The sequence below is a fragment of the Nannospalax galili genome, unplaced genomic scaffold (assembly GCF_000622305.1).
Source record: "Nannospalax galili isolate Female #2095 unplaced genomic scaffold, S.galili_v1.0 scaffold613, whole genome shotgun sequence".
NCBI lineage: Eukaryota > Metazoa > Chordata > Mammalia > Rodentia > Spalacidae > Nannospalax > Nannospalax galili.
Window position 1 is genome coordinate 636,755 of NW_008332065.1, and position 19,866 is coordinate 656,620.

At 38.7% G+C, this 19,866-nt stretch overlaps 1 protein-coding gene across 1 annotated transcript in view; it reads left to right on the forward strand.

The window, feature by feature from the left end:
• The first annotated feature begins 1,017 nt into the window (after window positions 1-1,017).
• The window catches only part of Lca5 (lebercilin LCA5), a 38,860-nt gene continuing 20,011 nt past the window's right edge, over window positions 1,018-19,866 (forward strand). Inside the window, exons 1-2 of the mRNA XM_029560660.1 lie at window positions 1,018-1,388; window positions 6,578-7,107. Of these exons, the coding sequence (XP_029416520.1) occupies window positions 1,190-1,388; window positions 6,578-7,107 (729 nt within the window). The 5' untranslated portion in view covers window positions 1,018-1,189. The remainder of the gene's footprint in view (window positions 1,389-6,577; window positions 7,108-19,866) is intronic.

The window sequence follows — 19,866 nt, forward strand, 5'->3', positions numbered from 1 at the left end:
ATAAATTAGGCATTTATTTATTTAGGATGCTTCCAGTTTCAAAAATTGCTTTGTATAACACTACATTAAACACCTGCACTTTTCCTTATTTTTAGATTTAGTTTTTAGAATCTTAGAAATTATCGAAATAAATATTAAAAGTCTAGCTAAGCTGGACACAGTGGCTCTTGCCTATAATCCCAGTACTTAAGAGGCTAAGGCAGGAGGGTTGCCACAAGTTCAAGGCAGCCTGGGCTATAAATTACATCCTCAAAAATCCAAAATTAATTAATTTTTAAAAACCATAAATAAATAAATAAATAATTCTTGCCAGTTTTTCCCCCTCAAATCTCCCAGTGGCAGCTCTGGCCATGTTGTGTCACTGCTTTGTAAAACCTTTGATAATGTAATAATAGCTTTAAATATTTATATTGTCTTTTGGGGGTGTTATATATTTTTGTCATTTAATTTTTGACCTCATTTTTCTTATGGAGTGCTCTGAGGTAGTTTATGTGTTAGGGATAATAATCATTTTTCTGTTGGCAGATTTTTTTAATCAAATATGTTTTTAGCTTTTAAATATACTGTTTTTAATTTTTAAAATATTTATTATTTTTATTTTGTGTGTATGAGTGTATTGTCTGCATGTATGTGAGTGCACCTTTGTCGTGTAATGCCTGAGGAGGTCAGAAGAATCACCATCACTACTACCACTCCCTAAAAAACAGAAAAATCCTGGCATTTCATCATTTTTCCCCTGTTAAGCATTGTGCTTATTATAACTTTTAGGATTTAAGAGACTTAGAATTAGTTAATATCTACTGAGAAGCAATTTTGTGTCAGGTACTGTGCATGGTATTTTTCTAGGCCATGACAAAACCTGTCTTTTTTCCAAATATTATAAATATCTTACTGTGAAAATATAAATTTTATCCTCTCCCTTATCATAAACTATTACTTTGCCATTACTTATTCTTTTGATTAACTGGGGAGTCTGTCTCCTGACTCTGATGAACTTCTTCTCTCTTTCCTCAGTTACAGGGAATAAACGATGTCTTCTGGTTACCAGTGTGGACTGTGAGTATATTGTGAAGAAAGCAAATTGCACAGAAATCAATATTATTACCACGATATCAAGGCTATGAAAATGCTCTTCAGTATCCTCATGAATCTGTGAAATTATGTGAGTACAGGTTATTTTGTTAAAACGATGGGGGAAAGAGCCCAAAGTCCAGACACTGATCAAGAAAGAAAAGTATGCAAACACCATTACTCTCATTATTCATCTGATTTCGGATCCTCACCACAATCCTCTGGCCAGTCAACGCCAGTCAATTCACCTTCATGTGCAAGACCTAGGGAGAAAAATCCTAAAAGACAAGTATCAGATAACCAGGTGCATCACCAAGGTAGGTCTCTTGGAAAGAGCCCAGTTACATGGAGTGCTCGGGTGGAGTGTGTAAAATTGTGTGAATCAAGCTTTCCCTTTAGTATGTGTATTGCTGTATACATGGAAGTTGACCGATTACATTTTAAATAGATCTTTTTATAAATGTATATGTTGCATATATGTATGTGTTGCAGTGCATTACCATTTTTATATTCAAAATCATACAGTGTATGGAAGAAAGTACTGTAAAACTGCTCAAAATATCTGTCTTGTGATTGCTGAGGTACTTAGTGTAAAGGCAGAACTTACAAAGCAGGTCTACTGCTCTGTGTCTTCATTTTTAGACTGATAGAGACTTGTTAAGAGGCATTTTCACAGATGAAAAAATTTTTTTTTTCAATATTTTTGAGACAGCCCCAGCTGGCCCGGAACTCACTATGTATACCAGGCTGGCCTTGAACTCACAGAGATCTACTTACCTCTGCCTCCTGAGTGCTGGGATTAAGATGAAACTTTTTACCTTAGGTGGGTAGTGAGGTGCTTATTGTGAAGTTCAGGTTAGACCTAGGAATAAAATTTGGGACTAAGGAGTACTGGTCATTTTTGTTTTTCATTAAACTGCCTTAAGGAGACTGGGTTATTTAATTTTTGTTATTAAAATCTTACTATTCTGGAACATGTTTAGCTGTGTAATGCTAAATAAATCTCATTTTAATAAACCTCTAGGTCAATAAAATCCCATTATACTGAGCAACAAGGTATGTAAAGTATATAAGAACAGCCTAGAACAATACGCTGAAGCAAATGAGGTGATCAGGATACATTGGTGCACATAGTGCTGCGTAACAGCAGTGCTGCAGATGACTGAGACATCATGTGGCCAGGCAGACAATTGGGGACTGAGAAGAAAACAGAAGTCACAGAATGCAGACCCACATCCTGCGTTAACAGAATATGTTCTTTATTCTTGTGTACAACAGCCACTGAACCAGTTTAAGAAAAGGAGTAATTAAATTTGCATTTAAAAACAGCACTTTGAGGGGGCTGGAGAGATAGCTCAACAGTTAAGAACACTGACTGTTCCTGCAGAAGACCCAGGTTCGAATCCCAGCACCCACATGGCAGCTAACAACTGTCCATAACCTCAGTTCCAGGGGTTCTGACAGTCTTTTCTGCCCTCCGCGGGCATTACAGGACATGGGTGCACTTACCAACATGCAGGCAACATGTGCATACACATAAAAATAATAAGTAAAATATTTTTTAAAAAATGACAAAAAATACAAAAAACTCCCCAGTACTTTGAAAAGTGATATTTGCACATTAAAGATTACAGAGTGCCAGAGAGATGGCTCAGCAGGTAAAGATGCTGTCCTACAAGCCTGATGCCCTGAGTGTGAGCCCAGGAACCCATGGGGAAAGGAGAGAATCAACTCCCATAGATTGTCCTCTAACCCCCAGATGCGTACACCTGCACCCCCCCATAATAATGAAAATTAAATTAAAAACGACAGAATGTGTATCCCCTTTGAAAACCACCCTTTCGGGGACCTGGTTTCTCAGGGATAGGCCACATGACTGACATTTGAGTGCTTTTTTTTGTTTACTATTTCTTTTTTCCCTTTTTGGCTTTCTTTTTAAAGCATGATCTTTTTTTTTCTTTAAACTTTCTTCCAAATCTGGTTCTTACAGTGTTGTTAGTTGGGACTGTGCTCTTAAAATTCTGCTATATGACTATAAATATCTCTTAAAGTTGAATCTTAACATGTCTGTTATTCCTAAGACTGATTTGCACACCTAGGGAATTATTGGTAAGAAATACTTGAAATTTTTCCTCTCCTTTCCCGGAAACTTCCTAGTTAAGGAATTAGAGCTTAGTAAACCTTGCCTTATTGATACAGGGGAAAGCAGGGTGTCCTTTCAGGGATCTTATTCTCATAAAAGAATCCAAGAATGGTCTCAAATGGAAGCTTTAGGACAATTTTATTAGAATTTAAACAGTGAGTCTTAGCCGTTGCTATGAGCAGAATGGTGGGAGAAGCCATCAAGTCAGATTAGTAGCTGCATGGCCCAGAGGGGAAGGGAGCTTTGTAGAAAAAGTAAAGAAACACAGGATGTTGGGGCAGCCCAGAACGGTAGGGAAAGCATGGTTAGAAAAGAGATTAAAAAACAAAAGTAAAGGAGGGCAGATCAGGGAAAGCTTCACGTGGCCTGGTCCAGAAGCACTGCACTGAAGGCTGGGATTCTGGGCAGTAAAAGTTCACCATGTCATTGATGCACTAGGTATTCTGCACATCTCTGCAGTGTGACTTAGGGTGTTCCCACCTTCCCCAGGGTGGTCCTGACAGATGATTGACCTGGAAAAACTGGAAAGTTAGGGCCTTCATCCAGGCCAGAGATTCCCATCCTCTCCAGATTTCACCCATGGGGTTTCCTGCCAGTTTTTGAGAATACTGAGAAAAAGCTGTGAAAACAGTTCCAGCATCAGCCAGAAAATTCCATTTATCATCTTTTAAATGAAACATGTCATAAAAGTTGTCTTTTCCTGTTCCCTGTTTGCATGATAAATCAAGTTCCCAGGGCCGGAGGTGGAGCCGCTGCCTTTTCCATTTTCTTTGTATCTGGAATGCATTTCCTCCTTGGAAAAGAAGTACCTTCACCTTGGAGTTGTTTTTCTGTTTTGTTTTGTTTTTTTGTTTTTAACCTCTGATTTTTAGATACTTTAAAAGAGTAGGCCTGTATATATATGTTAATAAAAATACTTTCCAAATTTTTCAGAAATACTGTAATTTAACAGGCACTTTAACACTTTCATATAAAAATGTTTATTTATGTGTGTGTGTGCGAGTGGACACTGCACAACATGTGTGGGGGCCAGAGGACAACTTGGAGGAACAGTTCTCTCCTTCCACCATGTGGGGTCTAGGGATGGAACTCAGGTGGTCAGGCTTGGTGGCAAGTGCCCTTAACCCCCTGAGCCATCTCCATTTCCTTATATGATTCTTTTAAAAAAGTTATTATTTTTATTTTATTTTATGTATGAGTGATTTACCTGCATGCATGTAAGTGAACCCATGTTATGTAGTGCTCGAGGAGGTCAGAAGAGGCCATCAGTTCCCCTGAAACTGGAGTTATACACAGTTGTTGGCTACCGTGTGGGTATTGTGAACCGAACCTGGGTCCTCTGCAAGAGCAGCCAGTGCTCTTAACTGCTGAGCCATCACTCTGGCCCCATATATGATTATTTTTAAGATAGAATTTCTTTTCTTAGAATTTCATGTTCTCAGATCATGAGCAATTTTTAAAACGTTTGATTATCACACACAAATTATCTGAGAGCTGTGTGATGTGTGTTGGTGCATCCCTGTAATCGTAGCATTTGGGTAGTGGAGGCAGTGGATTGAGGAATTCAAGGTCATTCTTGGATACAGAGTGAATTTGAGGCCAGCCTAGACTACATGAAACCCTATATATAAAAGCAAAAATGGAGGGCTAGAGAGATGACTCAGCAATTATGAGCACCGGCTGCTCTTGCAGAAGAGCTGGGTTCGGTTCCCAGCATCCACATAGCGACTAACAACTGTCTATAACTCTAGTTATATTAGTATGGTGCTCAACCACCATACTAATGGCTCATGATGCCCATATTTGAATTCTGATTTGCAAATCTTGCCCATGAAGTTAAAAGTAGTAAGAGCCTGACACTGCTATCTTTTTAAAAATAGAGTAGGATAATTCCATATAAACTACTGGGGTATCATTTTTAATTCAGAATATTCTCAACCTTTCTTAGAAGCTCCCAAACTCTGTGTGTGTGTGTGTGCATGTGTGCGTGTGTTTGTGCGTGTGTGTGTGTGTGTGCGTGCATGTGTGTGCATGCGTGTGTGCGTGTGTGTGTGTGTGAGTGTGTGTGCATGTGTGTGTGTGTGTGTGTGTGTGTGTATTCATGTGCATGTGCCTGTGGAGGTCAGAGATCAACCTTGGGTGTCGTGTCTCAGGACCTATCCCCTTTGTTTTTTGAGACAGGATTTCTTCATTGGTACAGCATTTGCCAAAGTAGGCCAGGCTGTGGCCAGCAAGCCCCAGGTACCTGCCTGTTTTCATCTCCTTGGCGCTGGGATTACCAGTGCTAACCACCATGCCTGGCTCTTTTATATGAGTTCTGGGATCGGGGTTGGGGAATTAGCTCAGTAGTAGAGTGCTTGCCTAGCAAGTGCAAGGCCCTGGGTTTGGTCCTCAGCTCCAGAAAAAAACAACAACAAAGACAAAATAACAAAAAAGACCAAAAAAAAAAAAAAAAAAAAAAAGCAAATGAGTTCTGGGATCAAACTCAAGTCCTTCTGCTTGTGTGGCAAGTCCTTCACCAACTGAATCATTTCCTTGCTTCCCCCAAACCCCCAAACTTTTAAAAACAGAAATGTGTCAAGACCTTAAAAACTTTGGTTTTTAAATATTAAATATTATCTTTAAAAATTTTTTATTTGGGCTGGAGAGATGACTCGGTGGTCAGAAACACTGACTGCTCTTGCAGAGGACCTGGGTTCAATTCCCAGCATCTACATAGTAGCTAACAACGGTCTGTAATTCCAGGGGAATTTGATACCCTCTTCTGAATTCCTTGAGCATTGCACAACACGAGTGCTCTTACACACATGCAGGCAATACACTCATCCACATAAAATAAAAATAATAATTATTATGATTAATAAATAACTGGTGTTACAGATGGTTGTTAGCTGCCATGTGGGTGCTGAGAATCAAATCTAGGTCCTCTGCAAGAACTGTCATTGCTCTTGACTGATGAGCTCTCTCTCCAGACTCAATATTGTCTTCTTTTTTTTTTTTTTTTTTTTTTTTTTTTTAACAGTTTCAATGTTTGAGGTTTCACACTGAAGTCTGAACTGGGATGGGAGGAGGAAGGGTTATACAAGGAACCCTGGGGCTTAAGGGGAAGGAGGACCTTGAGGGAAGGAGATAGGAGGAGACAGGTGTTATAAAGAGAAAAATTGAAAAATTGGAGATACATTACCTGGGGTGTAGCCCCAGCTGTCCTAGAACTCACTATATAGACCAGGCTGGCCTTGAACTCACAGAGATCTGCAGAATATTATCTTGTTTTAAGAATAAAAAGTAGAGAATGTTTGGACCCACTTGTTTTAGATGAATAAATAATACAACCTCCATTTAACATTATTGTTTCCTTTGTAGCCCTTAGGAAACTGAGTCCTAAGGGTATACCAAGCAAAAAAGGAGTCCGAGTGGGATTTCGTTCCCAAAGCCTCAACAGAGAGCCACTTCGGAAAGATCCCGATATTGTAACAAAACGAGTTCTTTCTGCAAGACTGCTTAAAATCAATGAGCTGCAGAATGAAGTGTCTGAACTCCAGGTTAAGTTAGCTGAGCTGCTCAAAGAGAACAAGGCTTTGAAAAGTCTCCAGTATCGCCAGGAGAAAGCCCTGAATAAGTTTGAAGATGCAGAGAGTGAAATCTCACAGCTTATATTCCGTCATAACAACGAGATTACAGCACTCAAAGAGCGTTTACGAAAGTCTCAAGAGAAAGAACGGGCAACGGAGAAAAGGGTCAAAGATACAGAAGGTGAACTATTTAGGACGAGATTTTCCTTACAGAAACTGAAAAAGATCTCTGAGGCCAGACACCTGCCTGAACGAGATGATTTGGCAAAGAAACTAGTTTCAGCAGAGTTAAAATTGGATGACACCGAGAGAAAAATTAAGGTAAAATTCTATGCTGTCTTGTTGTGCCTGGGGTTGTTTCTCATTGGGTGTTTCAGGGGCTCTGATTAGATAGCCTACTGCAATTTGGCCATTGTTGGTATATTTACGAGAAAGAAAGACAATTTAAAATTGGGAATTTAGGGGCTAGGGAGGTGGTTATGCCTGTAAAGTACTTGCACAAGCTTGAGGACCTGAGTTTGATCCCCAGCACCCATGTGAAAAAAGGTAGGCATGTGGTGCTCACTTGTAATCCCAATGCTGGGATTAAGCATTTTCCCAATACTGATGATGTTGAACATCTTTTTATTTGCTTATTGAATATCTGGAGATTTATTTATTTTGTTCATGTTTTTTTCCCATTTGCTAAGTGAATTATTTTGTGGGGGGAGGGTTTCTGTTTTTTGAGAGTTCTTTATTTTTCTTGATATGAGTCTTTTCTAAGATGTATGGTGTGAGAAAAGAATCACCCATCGGAAAAGTTTTAAATTTTGATGTCTACTTTATTAGACTTTTTTTTTTTTTTTTTATCAATCGTGGTTTGGTGTGCCAAATCTAAGAACTAGACATCTACCACTGTTGTCCTTTGCTCATAGTACAAAGATTCTCTCCTGTGCTACAGCCTAAAGTATTTTCTTTCCTAATCTCTATTGAGGAATAATTGACAAATTATGTGTATATATATGGTGTGCAACTCCATGTTTTATAGAAGTTTTATGTTTTACATTTAAGCGCATGGTATTTTGAGTTAATTTTTGTGCAAAGGGTTGAGGCTTAGACCAATCGGAGGGATTTTTGTTTGTGGATGCAGTTACCATTTGTTGAAAAGGCAACTCTTCTTCCATCACATCAAGTTGCTTTGACATCTTTTTAAAAAATCAGTTGGGGGCCTGGAAAGATGGTTCAGCAGTTAAGAGCGCTGGCTGCTCTTGCAGAGGACCTGGGTTTGAGTCCCAGCATCCACATGGCCAATAACAACCATCTGTAACTCCAGTTCGGGGCAATTCAGTGCTCTCTTCTGAACTTGGCGGGCACTCCCTCCCTCCCTCCCTCCCTTCCTTTCTTTCTTCCTTCCTTTTTTAGTGTAAATATTTTACTTCAGGTTTTAGGCTAGAAAGTCAACTTTTTATGATGATGAAGTTTTCAGGCCACAGCTCTTAGCCCTCTCAAGTCAGTTGCACTCTTTAAGGGATGGGAGGGAGGTGTTTTTCTGGTGTAGGTGTAACTAGGTGAGTGGCGATAGCTTTTCCCTTTTCCATCTGCAAGCTGGCACCAGGCTTATTTTGTTACTTGATGTGACAGGATGCATAGGAGCTCTGTGATTTAGGAGGACAGTTGTTTGAAGATGGATCTGTAGTTAAAGAGATAAATAACCATCAATTTTAATGGAGACAGCCACCATGGCAGTTGTCTTTCCTCCTTCAGCAATCAGACCACCTGTAGTGGGCTCCAGTTCCAGGAGGTACCAGGGGTGGAGAACTCTTTGATGGGATTAAAGTTCTAAAGCTCTGTATGAAGGGCAGGCAGCTAAACTGGACGACTTAATTCCTTGTTTAAAATTACTTTATGCCTTTATTTTGACTTTTATTTCAACACATTTGTTTTTTTCATAAATTGCATTTTAAATTAAAAATAAGTGATACATAAAACATAAAATTATGCATATTAATGGGATACTGTACTATGCTTTGATATATCTATATATTACATAATTTTTAAATTGATTAAGTGTATCTCTCATATTCATACTGGAAACCTTCAAAGTCGTTTCCTCCATTTCCAACTTTTTTTATTTTACTTTTTTGTCTTTTTGAGACAGGGTCTCCCTGTAGCCCCAGCTGTCCTGGAACTCACTATGTAGACCAGGCTGTCCAGTGGTGAGCATAGCTGCCTTCCTCCAGCATTTCTAAATGTACAGCACATCATTGTTGTCTGTGGCTGCCCCCCTGTATAACAGGACACCTCAGCAGTACATTGAATGGTCTTGTCAAAGTAGCCGTCCCATCTTAACATATATTTTTATGTATATTAATTCAGTATTTAATAATTTAAAAAACCAAGTTTAGGAGCAAAGAAACGTTTTAAGTTATATAATACAGTGGTTTTCAAACCTTAAAAATTATTAACAACTCTCTCCTCACAAAGTTTTTGTTTGTGGATTTGTCTATTGATGTTTACTACATTAGAAAATAAAATTGAGACTATTTAAAAATATTTAATTCATTTAAATAGCAATAATCAGTTTGGTATGTTGTATTACAAAATATTTTAATAAAAACATGTTTGCTCAATGATTAGGAATGCTGACTGCTTGTATAATGGACTTGGGGTTCTGTTCCCAGCACCCAAAGGGCAGCTGACAACTACAAGTAACTCCAGTTCCAGGGGGCCTGATGCCCTCTTCTGGCCACCATGGTCATCAGAAATACATCATGTGTATACATGCATGCAGACAAATACTCATACTAATAAAAAAACTTTTTAAGAAAGTTTTTGTGGGTTTCTTTTTTTCATTTTTTTAAAACTGGAAGCAAATCAGGATGAAAGTGGCTCCTTTTATGTATTTGTAAATTTCTTCATAATCTGGCTTCGTAGAGGACAGCTGGGTACTCATATCTGCTGCTGCATTCAGGCTGCTGCAATATGTTGTGGTTGATAACTATGCAGAAAATTCAGCCTCACAGATGTTTACAGTAATTAGAAAACAGAAGCATATTTTAGTAGCCTTTTTAGATAAGGAGATGTTCTTTAATATTACACTAAAACTTAAATGATTTTTCTTTTTTAAAATTTTGTTTTACATTTATTTATTTACTGGAGGGAAGGGGATATGCATGCGATGGTATGTGTGTGGTGGTCTGAGGACAACTCGAGGGAGTCCCTTTGGCGCACACTGTGGCTATGACACAATATGAGTGCACTAGCAAATATATCTTATTCTAAAATCATTTTGGCTTTACCCACCCCTAAGTTTCTTGGGGAGCTTCAGGGGCTCTCACGCCTGCTTTTCAGAATCACTCATTTTACACGTGCAATTCTTGGTTGGCTTTCCCATGTTCTTTATATAACTAGTTTGTCCAGTGACTCCCCAGCTGCACCATCTCTTACAAGGCCTGGACTGGGCTCAAGTAAAGGCACAAGGTAAAGGTACCAGTTCTGTCTTAACTCATCCTAAGGAAGACTTTAGGGGTTCTCTTCCTGATCAGAGATGCAGTAACAGATTAACCACACATGTGGTATGTTCCTGAAGTAAATATCAGGAATTGTAACTATCACGAGACCTTAGTCATTAAGTGGAAAATTATCTTCCAACCTGTACATAAGTTTTTTTTTGTTTTTTGTTTGTTTGTTTTGTTTTTAAGAATTACAACAAACTGTAGGGTTTACATTTAGTATTTGAAAATCCAACTGTACTTTTAGCATCACATTGGCACAGAATAAATTACTTTGTCAGAAAAACATAATGAAACTGTTAGGGCTTTCCTTTCTTGTTGTAATTTGTAAAGATTCAGGGAGCAGTTTGCATATCACAGAGCTTATTAGCATATAGCTGTGAAAGAAAGTTTGTTAGACTTTTGCTTGGATAGATTTTCCTGCAAGACCCCTCTGTTCAATTTCCCTTCACCCTAGAGCTGCCGGCTGGTGCTTCTTGTTGACAGAATGGTCCTGCTTCTTAGGAAACCACTTTCAGAAGTAAGAGTTAATTGAGCACATTGCTCCCTTTCTCATGGCCTGCGAGGTCCATTTCTCTTCCGTTTCTGCTGCGCCTTGCTCTAGTGGCCAGCCTCTCCTCTAGAGCATCTCTGCTTTTTCATCTTTTAGACCGGCTCTGCCTTTGCCTGGCCTATCTATTCTGTGCTGTTTCCAACAGGCAAAGTTAAGACAGGAATGGAGGTCAGACCTGCAGGCAGCTCGGCTCTTGTCCTCTTTGCTCCTCTGTCCTCAGCCCCAGGCTTCATCTGCTTCATCTGAGGAATTAGACGACAGGATTCCTGAGGTGCCTTTCAGCTCTAAAACCTGATAGGTGGGTCTGAACTCATACTTCATTTTTTTTTTTTTTATTATACTTCTTGATTGGGAGGGGTGGTCTTGTGGGCCATGATGTACATCAGAGGACAGCTTGTAGGTGTGGTTCTCTCCTTTCACCATGTGGGTCCTGGGGATTAAACTCAGGTCATCAAGTTTGGCAGCAAGTGTCTTTACCCATAGAGCCATCTCACCGGTTTTCATGTACCCAACCTGTTTTTAGCTTGGTAAATGCTTATTTTCCACTGACTGAAATTAAATATCTTTTTTTTTTGTCTAAATAACTTTAAAAAAAAATTTTAAATTTAATAACCACATGATTAGAAGAAGCATTTCATTACAGCTTTAACATATTCAGTAACACATTCCAGAGCAAGAATACAGCTCTTTCAAAGGCGGTTGTAAATTTTTAGGTTCACAGTTGAATTAATACAGTCATACAATTTTGAACTCAGCATAAACCCTGTAAGACATAAAATTGAATGAGTTTTTTTACTTTAAAGAAGATCTCTATTTCATCTTACGATATGCTGTTTCTTACATTTTTAATGCTACTAACACATGTTTGCACATGTGTCTTTAATCTCTATGTATCTGATTATTACTAGTCACAGTTGGTTACACTCGGATCCTTAGTACCTGAGTATAAAAAATTTTTCTGTGTATGTGTATGTGTGTCTGGTTACGTGTGTGAGTACAGGTGCCCATGGAGTCCAGAAAAAGACGTTGAATCCTTGGGAGGTGGAGTTAGAGGCAGTTGTGAACCACCTAACTTGGGTGCTGGGAATTGAAGTCAGTCCTTTGCAAAAGTAGTGCATACTGTTTAATTAATTGCTGAGCCTTCTGTCCAGCCCCTCAAATTACGTTCTTGTTATATCTATTATAGATTGTTAGAGAAATGAAAAACTACTATGTTGAAAAAGTGGTTATAAAATAAAATTGTCCCTTCTAATTTTTACTATAAAATAACCCAAAATGCTAGATTATATATATATGTTAATATAATTAATACATATTGATATACATAAATACATACATTACACATATTAAATTTGGAGAAACCCTGGAAACCTCTCATTTAGACAGAACAGTTTATTTGCTTTGTGTTAATAGTTAACATGAGAATCTTTGTATTGAAGAACAAATACAAGCACTGAAAGGGCTTTGAAATTCAAAGACTGCAAAGCTATGTGGTGCAGCATGAACTGCCCCACACTGTTATAGGCCTCTTTCCAAGGAACACTCAGGATGCTGTCATTACCTTGCAAGCTCCTGTCAGAATGTCAGTGTCACTTTTACTCTCTTTCCGCAGACAGGAGTGTACTATACCTGTTACTCAGGACATTGTGTTTTCACTGGAAAGTATGTTTTGGCACTTTTCCTTAGGATTGTAAAGTGCAACCACATACCTACACATTATCAGCTTCGTGTTTTTTATTTTTTAATTTTATTTAGTTTTATGTAGATGAGTGTTTTGCCTTCGTACATGCACCATGTGTGTGCAATGCCCATGGAGGCTGCAAGAGGGCATCAGAGTCCCCTTGAACTGGTGTTATGAACAGTGGTTAGCTGCCATGTGGGTGCTGGGAACTGAACCTGGGTCCTTTGAAAGAGCATCCAGTGCTCTTAAGCACTGAGCATCTCTCCAGCTTTCATCTATCTATCTATCTATCTATCTATCTGTCTATCTATCTGTCTATCTATATCTGTCTATCTATCTATCTATCATATCCATCTATCTATCTATCTATCATCTATCTATCTATCTATCTATCTATCTATCTATCTATCTATCTATCTATCTATCTATCTATCTATCTATCTATCTATCTATCTATCTATCTATCTATCTATCTATCTATCTATCATCTATCTATTTAGTCTTTTTGAGACAAGGTCTTCCTGTAGCCCCAGCTGGCTTGGAACTTGATTATGTAGAGCAAGCTGGCCTCAGTCTCACAGAGATCCACCTGCCTCTGCCTCTGCCTCTGGAGTGCTGGGATTAAAGGTATGTATCACCACACCTGGCTCCCCCCTCCTTCCTTTCTAAGCTTCATTCATTTAAAGGCTACATACTATTCTGCTTTGTAGCTATAATATAATATGTATATGTGTATGCTATTTGTTAACTTGTTTTAGGGTAGTACAAAAGTACAAAATGGGGCCGGGCGTGGTGGTGCACGCCTTTAATCCCAGCACTTGGGAGGCAGAGGCAGGCAGATCTCTGTGAGTTCAAGGCCAGCCTGGTCTACGTATTGAGTTCCAGGACAGCTGGGGATACAGGGAGACCCTGTCTCAAAAAGACCAAAAAAAAGTATAAAACGTACTTTTTATTCCACATAGACCTAAATGTTTTTGTATAATTATGTTAGTGTAAAGGAAAATTCCTGGAAGAGGAAGAATCTGACTCAGTAAAGCATTTTAAAATAATTTGGGGGGTTTCTAAAGGATGATCCTGCCAATATTTTTTTTTTCCTTAGAGCAGTTAAAATTATATTTTTCTATTTTGGGAGGATGAATTTGGTCTTTATTGTAGTTATATTATCATAAATTTTAAGGCATTTGTATTTTTATTTAAGCACCTTTAGTATGGAAACATTGATGAGCTTGGAACTTAAGGCCAGCTAAGAGATTATTTCATTACATTTAAGTAATACCTACCACTTAACCTATTGCGTTCACAATGAAATTGGAATTTTACACACACACACACATACCTCTAGTTACTTTTTTCTTGCTATGATAAAATAGTCTGACAAAAACAACTTATTTGGACTCATAGCTCAGAGGGATAGAATCCATCAAGGGGAAGGAGTGGTGGCAGGAACATACCCATCCATGCACAGGAAGCAGACAGAACAGAAAGTGTCAGAGGCTATAAACCTTCAAAGCCCAACTCCAATGAGGTGCTTTTTCCAGCAAGGTTACACCTCCTGGAGGTTCTGTAATGTCCACAAACACCACCCATGGGATTAAGTGCTCAGATACTGAGCCTATGGGGGACATTTTCATCGAAACCACCACATAAACTGTAGATAGGCACACACAGTTCAAATGCTGGTTCTGTGCCATGCTAGCTTTATAATGTGATAAACCATTTCTGTTGACTGAATCTCTATTTCTAATCTGTAAAACTTGCAGGTGATAATAAACAGAGTTAGAAATAGAGTTTTTTTAAATTTTTTTATTTTTATTTTATTTTTAAATATTTTATTTATTTTATTTTATGTGTATGAGTGTATTGCCTGCATGTATGTATGTGAGTGCACCCGTGTTGTGCAATGCCGCAGAGGTCAGAAGAGAGCTTCGTTATTAGTCACTGTGTGGGTGCTGGGAACTGAACCTGGGTCCTCTGCAAGAGCAGCCAGTGCTCTTAACCGCTGGGCCATCTCTCCAGCCCTGGAACAGAGCTGATAAGTAATGTGGTGCAGTGCCTTGGATTTGACAGGCGCCTGGTATATTTGAAAGAGGGAAAATGGGCACAGGAGAAAAAGGGGGCCAAGGAGGGGAACGAATGTAGGAAAAGAAAAATGCATGAATTAAAGGAAATACGGGGCTGGTGAGATGGCTCAGTAGGTGAAGGGCACTTGCTGCCAAGCCTGACGACCTGAATTTGATTCCTCATGATCCACATAGCAGAATGAGAGAACCGACTCACATATGTGCCTCATGTGTGACCTCACGTGTGCCATGGCACATGTACACCCATACTCACATACACATCCATGCAGAATTTTGTAAAAGTAATTCATTTTTTTTAAGTTATGACATTGCAGCATGCTGTAGGATTTTGGAGGCTGGAACCTCCGTGGGAGACTCTCTAGTCCAGCCCCACTCAGACATTTAACTGCTGAGGAAGTGACTTACCCGAATTACATGGTTCTAGAACCACGTGTCTAGGACTGCAGTTGAAGTCTTCTGTCTCTCTTTGTTGTTGTTTCTAGTATTTATTTTCATTTTAATAAAAGTCTTAGAATTTTTATTGCATTTTAAAGCTGATTACATACATTCTTACGATAGTCCATTTTGTTTTTTTTATGATTTTTAATGATAACATGAATTATAATATTAAGGTTTTTTTTTTTTTTTTCCTCCAGTGTCTTCTGATAAAATGATCTACAAGAACAAGTAGAACAGGCCACTAGGGACAGCCTTATGATGCACAAAGGGTGGGTTGCATTGTATTATAAGTTTGCTGGTAGTAGAGAGATCTCTTTAAGAGTTCTAGACCAGCTCAGTCTCCAGATTCAGGTGAATTTTACCCCTAAGGATCAAAGAGCCTTGGAAATGCTCCTCAGAGCCTTTGCCAGTATACTCTAGGGATTGGAAAGACTGGAGACAGCAAAAAGTGATGTTTGCAAGAGGCAGAAGCACCCCTTGCAAACTAAGTTAGAAAGCCTGATGTCAGGCTCTATGAATTGTTTGACATGTTTTAGTAAATACTGTTGACTTAGAATTGTTCTTTATTTCCTTTTAGGGTTGCTGAATTGAAGATATACTGTAGTGGAAACATGTACTCTATTTTCATATATATATATATACACACACTGTGCCCTACATATCCATATTAAATACTGTTTACTACATATATAATATGCTACTTATATGCACTATATGTACAGTATATTTATATTCTATAACTGCATGCTATATATACAGTTAAACACATTAAATAGGTATGTAGTAAGACTTTCATGTTTGTGTGTATGTGTGGTTTATGTGTGTATGTCAATGTATGTGCAGATGCAAGCAGCCAGAGGTTGATGGCTGTCTTCCTCTGTTGCTCTTCATCTTATTTTTCAATTCAGGGTCTGTCATTAAACCAGGAGCTCACTAATTTGGCTGACTTTCCAGGGAGCTCCCATGATCCACCTGTGTCTGCCTCCCTAGTTGAGACTACAGATGTGCACCTATGGCACCCAGCTTTTTGTGTGGGTCCTAGGGATTCAAACTCAGGTTCTCATGCTCGTGCAGTAAGCACTATGTGAACTGAACCATTTCCCCAGTCCCTTATATTTGTGGTTCAATGGAAAAACATGGACTGGTTGAAATTAATATTAGATCTGTAACTGTACCCAAGTTTGGTGCAGGTAAACTGCTGTCAACTTGGAGAGGTTTCTGGTAGGTGCTTTGGGGTGTCATCTTAGGCCTTGCCACTGTTAGTTTATCCATCAGTTTGACCAGGTTCCTAATGGGCAGGAATGTATCTTCTCTAATTTTGTATTCTCAACATTGACTCTGCTGTCTGCTGTAGAATTAATGTTTCCAAAAAGAATGAGTGAATGAATGAACTGATGCGACTTTCATGACAGGTTTAGAAATATGAAGGTTAATTTGATGGATGACAAGACCACGATTGAATTCATCTCTCTAGGCTCAAAGTTTGGTACCAAACAATGTGAGAAAATTTAATCAAGATTATTAACTTTTCACTGAAAAAAATCCATTTAATTGGTATCTGTTGTGGAAACTCTGGCTCAAAAATAGTTAATTTTTTTTAAAAGATAGTAGTTTTAGTTTATAAGGCTACATTGCTGCTTAAAGAGACAACAAAGGATAAAGCAGTTAATCAGCTCTGATAGTATGGCCTAGGAGGCACTAATAACTAATTTTACTGCTCAGATTATATCTGAGCCCTGATTTTTAGGTGACAAGTTGATATGTAGCAAGCAAACAGAATAACTAGGAAGTTTAAAAGCTGGTATGTAAGAAATGGTGAAACAGGGCTGGTGAGATGGCTCAATGGGTAAAGGTACTTACTGCCAAGCCTGGTGACCTGAGTTTAATCCCAGGGGCCCACACGGTAGATGGAGAGAACTGACTCCCACAAGTTGTCCTCCTATCTCCACACATGCAGTATGGCATAGCCCTCGCCCTGCCATGGTAAGTAAATACATGTAATAAAAGTGTTTTTGTTTTTGTTTTTGTTTTTTTTAAAGAAAAGATGAAGCCGGCATGGTGGCACACATCTTTAATCCCAGCACTTGGGAAGCAGAGATAGGTAAGATTGAGGCCAGGCCAGCTGGGGCTACAGGGAGACCCTGTCTCAAACAGACCGAAAAAATGAAAAGTGAAAAAATAAAGTAAACATGGAGCCATGGATCAGACTGAGGAGAAGTGTCACTTCATGTTCAGAGGGCTGTGCAGGGAAGAGGAGAAACAGATTGACTTTTTAATGTTCTCAGAGCCAACAACCCTGATGAATATTCCATAGAAATTAGTTTCTACTCATTTAAAAGAGCTTCCTAACAGTTAATTTGTCTAGTTATGAAACCAGCACCTTTGAACTCCCAAGCTTCCAGTCTCTGGAAGTGCTTGTGCAGATGCTGAATGCTCACCGTGCGGGAACATTGCCAGCAGCATTCCTGAACGGGGAGCTGGTGAAATGAGCTTCAGGCACCTAGCTGTGACAGGGGCTGGAGTCTTCAGAATTGAGCTACGGTGATACTGAACCATGGATAAAAACATGGACATTTAAACAAGCACAATATTGGTATTTAACTATAACTTTATTAACTAATAAGGAATAAGTGAAAGTAAAAATCATTTGCCTTTGAGTTTGTTTGCACCGCTCTTAAGCTATGTTTATCCCTTACTGGTTTCTTTAAAGAGTTAGGATTTGAGATACTTCATTTTGGTAAAAGTTAAGTATTTAATTTTTTTGTTTCATTAAAATGTTTCTTTAAAGACATTTTGAAGTGTACAGTGAAGTAGTGGGGAAAATACCCATCGTCCTACCAGCCAAAGATAGCTACTATTCTCTTTTCCTCTTTCCATTACTTCCTTTAATTTTTTAAAAGAAAATGTCCCTCGTGTAATATTTAGAACATAAGCGACTATTTTGAGCACTCCTGTGCCTACTTGATAATTTCTATTTTTGCTCTGTGTTACAAAGTTCCCCTGTATCCTTTCTCCATATGCCCTCCTCTTTCCCCTTCTCTGGGTCACTCTACTCAAGTTGTTAGGTGTGTTTCCTGCCTAAACATTTTATTTTCAAACACATCTTTAGAATTACTTTCTCTTTTTCCTTCTTAATTTTTAAAAAGGGAAAAACCCTGAAAACTTAATATTCTTACCACCCAGAGATCACGACCTTTAGCATCCTTCAGGATCTTCCTTCATGTGAAAGAAAGTCATACGTAGTAGGAAACTTGATGCTGGGATTTTGTTTTAAATAATATATTCAGTTTTGTCAGATGCTCAAATACCTTCTTTGGTCTAGTGAAATAACTTTTTTCCAATTTTATGGATGTGAAATTTAGGTATTTTTCATGTAAAGTTCCTTTTTGCTTTTGGAGGTGGTTAATACCGCTTTGCTTGATGGCAGTTTCATATATTGCTTCGTTCTTCGTGCTAATATTTGGTTGAAAGTTTTGTAGCTGAAATGACAAAACTGACTCCTTTTTATTCTAGCTGACTTTTGCCTTGCCCTGTATTTCTGTCCAGCCACCCTCCCCCAATGCAGCCAGCCAGGCAGAACATCTCATGCTGGCACTTTCAAGGAGTACATTGTTTCTACAGTACTGGGAAGCTTACACCTTAGTTGGGCAGACTGTTCTCTCTCCAAGCTACACCAGAGACTCCCATTGTTTCTGCAACTCTGAGAAACTTGTTTTTCCTATCCTAAATTTAAAAATTTTTGTTAACTGAAAACCTCTTTGTTAGCTGACCTGCCCCTGGCCTGGTGTAACATCAGTGATCTGATGTAACTCAGTTATTGGCTTTGCCCCTGTCATGATGTTAATTGTAGTTTTAAGCTTTATAAACCTTGCCCTGCTTCTCCTTGGGGTTGAGAGTTCTTTCTGGCAATAATCCCTCTGGACTGCTGGCTGTTACTAATTAAAGGACTTAATTTGACTACCATGTGGCATTCTTCTGTGCCTCATGCCCAGTACTGCAGTAATAGCATTCACATACAGTCTGTAATTTTTTTTTTCTTTCTTTTTGAGACAGGGTCTGTCTATAGCCCCAGCAGGCCTGGAACTCACCTTGTAAACCAGACTCACCTTGACCTCACAGAGATCTGCCAACCTCTGCCTCCCAAATGCTGGGATTAAGTGCATGTGCCACCACGCCTGGCTATAATCTGTAACTTTTAAGCTGCACTTATCCAGTTTAGATCTCAAGGTTACCCTCTCACTCCTTACTACAGACCAAACATGCATCTGTCTCTGATCATTTGTAGGATTTCACCTCTAAAACCCTCTGAGTTGACTGCTTGTTTCTAGATTTGCATTTGTCTTTCTGTTTCTCCTAACGGTGCTTTCATGGTTAGAGACTCAGGTCTTACATCTTATTTTCAGTGCCTTAGAGTGCTTTATATTTTCCCATTTCATCTCAGATTTTGTATTTGTTACCATTAAGCTAATATCTATTTTTAATCAGCATCTATAAATTCTGTTAGTGGGATTTTCCATGATATTTCCATATGCATAACAGCATGAATAGATAGATCCATCCACCCTTCTTCCACTCTTTCCTGAACCCATAAACTTCCCAGTCCCTGGTGGTCACTATTCTATTTTTAGAATGATGGGTTTTTTTGTTTCCACATATGGGAGAGAACATGTGATGTTCTTTCTGTGTCTGGCTTATTTTGCTTCACGTGATGTCTTCCAGTTTCGTTTGGTTTTCTGTAAATGATAGGACCTTATTTTCAGCTAAATAATATTCTAATATATATATATATGTTAATGGGATTTTCTGTGATATTGCCATATACATACGGCATATGTG